The following is a 7,667-nucleotide window of genomic DNA, read 5'->3' on the forward strand; positions in this document are numbered from 1 at the left end:
TGTGTGGAGCACTGTCTGCTCTCTACCGCTTAGCAGGGGTCATTTTTATTTATTTTTTCTTTATCTTTTTTTGCTCTCCTTCTTATTTTTTTCTCTCTCTCTCTCTTTCTTTTTTCCCCCTTCTTTTAAATCCCCAGGCCAAGGGCCCTGTGTTTTGGTTGGCGCGGTTACCGTCGGCGCAGTCAGCTGGTCTGCATATTTGGGCCCTCACACTCAGAGAGAGAGAGAGAGAGAGAAGGAGAGAGAGAGAGAGAGGAACAGAGAAAGAGATAGAGATGGGGAGAGAGAAAAGAGAGAGAGAGAGAGGGAAAGAGACAGAAAGCAAGTGAGAGCGGTAGCGGGAAAGAGGTAGAAGAGAGAGAGAGGGGGGGGTGAGCTGTTTGAGGGTTTGAGGAGTGAGGTGGTATGCCTGTTAATAGCTGGCTCATTGGGGCTCACAAACACCTTCAGCTGAGGCTTTCTCCTCCTGGACCTGTGTGTGTGTGTGTGTGTGTGTGTGTGTGTGTGTGTGTGTGTGTGTGTGTGTGTGTGTGTGTGTGTGTGTGTGTGTGTGTAGGGTGAAATGGGGTGTAGGTGGGGGAGTGGTTTTTGGGAAAGGGTTCCCTGTCTCCTGTTTCACCGCTCTACTTTGCTCCATAACATAGAAACGGGCGAAAAACAGGAGGGCTGTTGAACACAGCCTCCCTCTTTTGGACCTTCTGATGTTTTGTCTCTGTGTTTTACATGTAATCGGTAAAACGCTCTTTATCAAACAGTGGCACACCAAAACAACAAACGTGAAGGAGTTTACATTCCACACAGATCCCCCCAAAGGCTCATGTTCCTGGTATGGACAGAACAATGACGTTATATAACAGAATTCCTACGTGTCGCTTTAGTAAGCGATTTTGTGTGTCAGTGGGACCGGAATAATTGTGGAGTCATGGTCTCATCTTTTAGGCACTTCTCTGTAAATTACATCATGGGGTGATGCCTACCCTCCCCTACAGTTCTCACAGTTGAGAATCAGCTGCAGCTAAAATATGAACGTGGCTGGGCACAAGCTCTCGGTAGTGACAGGTAGTACTTGTGCTGTGTTATATGGCAGTAATTACAGCCTGCGGGAGTCCTCACTTGTTCCAAAATACCCCACTGATAATGTTCACGCTAAATCATTTTCATCTCTTATGAAATGATCTCATAAGTGGTAGCTCATGAAGCTTAACTAAATTCGGATGTTTAATCCATACCACATTGCTCGAATAGAAAAGAGTTTAAGCAACATCACATTGATACACGTTGGTGCTGAATTAAGGTCTGATCATGAACTCACTTTTTTATCAATTATCAATGTACTATGTCTTACCATTTCTTACATTTCACTAAGACACTTATGAGCCCAATATAGAATAATCTTCACTTTGCATTGATTGTCACTAAGAGATTATTAGCAGTTGTTATGTTTATGTAATGATGATATGCATTACATTAATTTTCCATATTACATTTACAATGACCTTCTCAATGCCATTCATTCAGACTAGAGCAGACATTTGTTCCATGGCTGTTTATTTGAAATGGATGGATTAAGACAACGTGAGCGAATGTGGTCAGATTCTCCAACTGTTCCATCCTCTGTCTGTGGACCCTGAAATGGGCCACATGTGGCGCCCAGCTGTCCTCGTATAACAAGGCATCACCAAGCAAACACCTGCAGGTGGACACGGACACACACACGTGCACGCACACACACACACACGGACTGACAAACACACACACACACACACACACACACACACACACACACACACACACACACACACACAGACTGGCACACACGGACTGACACACACACACACACACGGACTGACAAACAAACACACACACACACACACACACACACACACACACACACACAAACTGGCACACACACAGAGTGACACACACACACACACACACACACACACACACACACACACACACACACACAAACACACACACACACAAGTGATATCCACAACACCTCTGTACATATACAAGGGTCAGCATTCATATGTTTTCCATACCTCACATAGAACCCAAACATTTGGTTGGCGGGGAATTCCAACGTTCCCATGCAGCTATAGCGTCTGGGCGCTCCGTGAAATGGTTAACCCTCCTCCCTTCCTGGCTTCCCTTCCAGTCATCTTCTAAATGTGGGTGTCACATCAATCTAGCTGTCTGCAGGTTTCGCCCATGGTGTGATTCATGGTGATCCGCTGGGACTGAATTATCAGTTGGCTCTGTGTGAAAGTATAGTGGACATCACTGACTGCTATGCCTTCCTTACTTCAAGCTTTTGAAACTGAATAACATTTTTGTTAGTTACAAAAATATGTTGTGTGTTAAGCAGTGGAGAGGGAGACAAATGCTGTGAAAATGAATCTCCTGAGTATTTCTAGACTTGCCTTTCCAGGTAAATGAAATTGGTCTACCTACATGTAAAGTTTAAGATTTGGTGCATCATTCAGACATTTTTCCAAACTCAGTATTACTGTGTGAGGATTAGAAGCTTCCTAAGCGGTTTGACATCGTCTTGCCTCAGACCCCGTTCTCAGGCCATAATTGTTTTTTCCACTATACTGGCAGAAAAAAAGAGAACATTTATCATAGTGATGTCCTGCAGTAGCCGTCTAAAGAATTGAGCTCTTTAGGGCATTTATCCTCAGCCTCATGCTCTGATTGAAGATCTGGTTTTCCATGGGACATGTACTCTACTTTTCAGAACAGCGGGATACTGGAGACATGGAAGTAAATTAGACAGGAGAAAGTACTTAGCCCTCTGTGAAACACTCGAAACATGTATTCTGCCTAAAAGCTCACATCATCACAGCTACTGCATCTATAAGGATGTTATGATTCATGATCAGCTCTCTCAACTGACATATAGTTTATACCGAGTACCAGAGTCTAAAAATATTTTGTTTGTTAAAATGCCAAGACCTTTTTTGGGAAGCGCTATGGCTATAGAGATGTGTTTTTGTCAGGAAATGATCCGGTGCCTTTTCCCATCTGGTCAGACTGGGAGGTCACTGCACTTGCACTAAAATAGCGAAATAAACTGGGCAATTCAGCCAGCATCTCGACCCATTAAAGGTAATTGTTTTTGAAATGGTACACTACAAGCGTGAATGGTGTACGTGTGTAGAGAGTTGCCTGTGGTGTGTGTGATCCGTGACGAAGCAAAGGGTCAGAACATTAATGTTAAATGGGTGAATTCCACCCTCCACCCCCCTAAAAAAAAATACTTAAGTGGCCTATCTACATCACCACAATGTCCAAATCCACTGTGGCATTTGCAGACTATTTCTTCAGGTTTTTTCATGTAAATATCTGAGGGGCGACAGTGTTCGGTCAGGTTGTAATGGCTGACATTTACTTGGTAGGATGACAGGAACAAATTTAACAATTACCTGAAATTAGTGTGACATTTTCCCCTGTGTAAGTGAACCAGCTCGCTTACCTCCTGAGGAATGTCACAGCAGGACTTGTTGCAAGTCATTTTGTTGCGTATTTTCAAAACTAATGGTGGTAATTGTGAACTGTTGTAGATAAACAATGTACAACACACATACAGTACTTCTACTTCAGGAGTAATAGGCTAACTAGTTAAACTAGAAGTGATGTATTTATGATAAATATGAGCAATTTACCTAGAGAATAATGGCTTTTCAAAGTAGTGGCACAACTTTACAGTATTGTAAGTGGAGGAAAACAGACGACTTAGGACCAGAGTTCGTTTGGACCGGTGGTTCAGTGATTTTTGATAGTGTGAACACAGTCTACCAAACCCGGTTCTGGGCCAGTCCGCACCCAGTTTATTTCCTGGTTTTGGAACAGATAGCATTCAAACCCGGGTCCGCACCCAGGTTCGGTAGACTGCGTTCACATGAGCTAAAATCACTGAACCATCAGTCCAAACAAACTCAGGTCCGGACCAAAGTGTGAATCTAGTGTGAATGTGCCCTAAAAAAACAGTGGTCTGGCGTACAGTTTGTTAGAACTCTCGGGTCCGCAAACAAATATTTAATGTGAACGGAGACCAGCTGGGTCAGGGCAAGGGGATAATAATCTCGGGTACGGTCCAGTTAAACAGACCCAGTGTGAAGGCCGCCTTAGACAATACAATATTATATATTATGTAAGATTCATTTTAACTCACTGTTTTCTGTGCCTGCTTACAGCTGATGACATACCAACTGCATCAAAACTCTAAATAGCAGGGGCATCAAAGACTTAACTTTTTTCAAAGGTTTGTGGTATCACAGTCGTATGATTAATACTAACACAATGCAGAATCTGTGTGGGGAGAAAAGAGAGACTATTTTAGGGAAATAATTATTGAGATAAGAAGAGGGGGAAAAGTGCAATCTGTCACAAATGATGTGGACTCTACAGTGCTGTGGTGGACGGCAAATCCTCAGATCTCGTGCGCATTGACAGGTTGTTGATGTATGTTACTTTTTATGTTCGGTGGCCACCCGGGTTCTGTTTGACAAGGAAGTGGGGGAATGTGGGTTTCCAGAAATAGAGTCAGTTGTCTACTTAATTGTTTCTTTCCCTCTGTTCCAGACCAAACTGTAGGACTTGGTTGTCATACATAAATGGACGCTTGTCACAGTCTCTGAAAAGAAGGGAGAATCAGCAGGAGTTGGAGATTTACCCCAAAAAAACTCTGCACAATCTTCTCATCTTCTGTTTACTAAAAAGGAAGGGGGACCTATTTGATAACATGAGAACAAATGAACCTTGTGTCTAAGTGGGCTTGTTGTACCTCCAGTTATTTTTGTCATTTAAAACTCTTCTACATAGTGTGCTGAACTTAAAGTTTTTAATTGCGGAGAAAAACGATGCAAATTTCTCTCATCTCCAACTGTCTAATAAATTCAGCTTCCTTCAGCTCACTCGGGGAGTAATAGGACATATAAGGTAGCAGTTATGGCAGTCAGCACTGGAAACCTCCAGAGTAGCTCCCTGACATTTATTTCTTTTAATTGGATGGATTGAATGTGGTTGGATGTTTCAACAGATCATTTTCACACGAGAGAGAGAAAGCACATAAATACATGTCTGTTGTTTGAAAGAGAGAGAGAGAGAGAGAGAGAAAAAATATTACATAAATAGTTTTTAATATGTCTATTTTTGTGGCTGGAATATTTTGTTCAAAATATTTTACATTTACAATTTAATTAATGATTCTTCCATATTTAAAAGCCTTCATCCTGTCCTGGGACACAGGGGGCTTGTCTGACCTTTGCCCTCCTTGGGTAAATTGTGTTAAATCTCATGTAATTGATCTGAAAAACATGAAAACGTTAACAATATTCATGCAATTTGTGTGTGAAAAAAATCCAATATTGCCTGATTTGATAAAATATCTAAAAAAAAACATGAAAACATAATAAAACATAATAAATAAAAAAGAGAACTAATATTCATACAATGTATTCGTGATAAAAAAAATAAAATATTAAAAACAAATAACCACAGATGATTTAACATGGTTAAGATGAAGACGAAGCTGGCACACACAGCAAATAATGTCTTGCCCAGATTCTTGTGAGCTACACATGGAAACTGATAACAGCCCTTCCAATGAGCTGATTCACGAGTGCATAAACAAACATGGCACCTGAAGCGCTGTATTTATACCCAGACAGTAAGCGTTACTCAAATATTGCGTTTGGAAGACGACGTGTCCTATTTCAACATTTCTGACGCAAGAGCTGCATGACTCAGGAGGACGATCCATCACAAGCTCTGGGAAAACGCTTTGTATCTCCTTTTAAGTCCATCTCCCAACCAGAGCACATGACTTCACAGATCAGTTCATCATCATCAACATCATCCTTATCATCATCATCTCTTTAAGGGTATGAAGAGAAAACAGATGGTTTGAATTTGAACTGTTGATTTTTTCCCCACTGTTCTCACATTTGCATATCCAGAGAAATCCCACAGGGTTCAAACCAGTGGTATACACGTCTGCAAAACCATAAGACAAGTTATGTAGGGTGGAGTCAGGGGAAAGCAGATGACCTAAAGTATGCTGGAAATGGTGGCCATGTGAACCTGGCTTGACTCTGGCATGCATGCATCTCATTTTTACTAACCATAAGTATACATGCAATGGAATTTAAGAATGGACACCAAATGATGAAGAATAGTATGTCCACAGCATTCATGCACTGGTGGGCACGAGGTTCTTTTCTACTATGTATGTGTACACATTTACTAAGAGTGAATATAAATCTTTATATATATATATATATATATATATATATATATATAGGGGTAGTGAATCTGGAATGTCTTTGAAAATAAGATACGTCCTAGTGTGGTCCTTATGAGACGTGGCATGTGCCTGTGTGTCCTTTATCTACTGGTCACTCAGCAGGTGTGTAATCCTTGGTTGTTGTCTTGAAGGGAGAGGAAGGGAAAATGTTTTCGTTCATGCTGTGCATTCGATAATGCAGTGTTTGGCCTGAGGAGGCAACCAGCCATGTGTGCTGGTAAACATAATTAATTTTCCACCAAACAATACACACTTCAGGACTTCTTAACGTGTCATCCGCCACTTCAAGGGATTTTTGGGTTTAATTTCTATCACACAAAAGGTTCATCAGCACACTCGAGACACCTCATCAGTGGCAAAAGTGGCAAATCCCGGACCCAGGAGCATATAAAAGAGATGGTTGGCCAGCTTGGGGGCATCATCACCCGGCAAAGGGATCAAGGCAACAAAGAGAAACCAGAGCCACCACCAAACCACCAACCGAAGCATCGCACCACCAAGGCTAAGCTCCAGAAGACTTCAAACATACGAAGCCCGAAGAATGAAGATCTCCATCATCTCAGTGCTACTCTCTGTTGCTCTGCTGTCCGAGTGCCACCTACTGACGTCATCAGCCTCCCCTGCCGGACGGACCGGAGACTCCAGCGCCGAGCAGGACATCCTGGCGCAGCTGCTGGACGAGGAAGCGGGCGAGACGAGCAGAGACGCCGGAGGACCCAGAGTCATCGTTGTGGGCGACGCGTCCCTCTGGGGGACCCTGAGGACCCTGGAGAGGGGGGCCCTTCCGCACCTGGCCACTGCCGAGCGAAGGGACACCAACCAGGAGCCCAACCCCAACCTGTCCGTCCTGCGCAGGGACACCATGAGGTGCATGGTGGGCAGGGTGTACCGGCCATGCTGGGAGGTGTGATGACAGCTTCTGGAACCTTCTGAGCCTTCAATAACCACAGGCAACCCCCCCCCCCTCTCTCTGTTGTGTGTTGTCTCTCAATGAATGTTGTGTTACTTGGAGAAAAATGTACAGCCTCCTGCAACCTGCTATCCAATGACAAAGCAATGTAATTAAAAGATAAGTATATACTCTATCCATTTGTGATGTTTTCTATTTATGGGTTCTGCAAAGTTTTCAATCTACCGTAGAAAGATATTCATCACAATTATCAGAAAATTTGTCAGTGACTAACCATACTCTGCAATAAAGTAGGTATACATATCCAGGGATGGGCAAAATACATCAAATTGTATTTTAAAATAAAATATCAAATACCCTACCCTTTTAAGTGTATCAAAATAAACTACAAAATAGAGTAGCCACGCCATATATCAAAATAAAATGCTGTATTTTTGTATTTTG

The 7,667-nt window shown here is 42.5% G+C and overlaps 1 protein-coding gene across 1 annotated transcript; it reads left to right on the forward strand.

Moving 5' to 3' along the window:
- Positions 1-6,854: 6,854 nt before the first annotated feature.
- On the forward strand, positions 6,855-7,223 carry pmchl (pro-melanin-concentrating hormone, like). Its single transcript, XM_076283271.1, has one exon. The coding sequence runs from the start codon at positions 6,855-6,857 to the stop codon at positions 7,221-7,223; it is 369 nt and encodes a 122-aa protein (XP_076139386.1).
- Positions 7,224-7,667: the final 444 nt, after the last annotated feature.

Source organism: Alosa pseudoharengus, unplaced genomic scaffold (genome assembly GCF_046254945.1).
Source record: "Alosa pseudoharengus isolate Yale_2024_CS ecotype anadromous, Long Island Sound unplaced genomic scaffold, YU_APseudo_1.1 YU_APseudo_1.1_scf_14, whole genome shotgun sequence".
In the NCBI taxonomy this organism is placed as follows: domain Eukaryota; kingdom Metazoa; phylum Chordata; class Actinopteri; order Clupeiformes; family Clupeidae; genus Alosa; species Alosa pseudoharengus.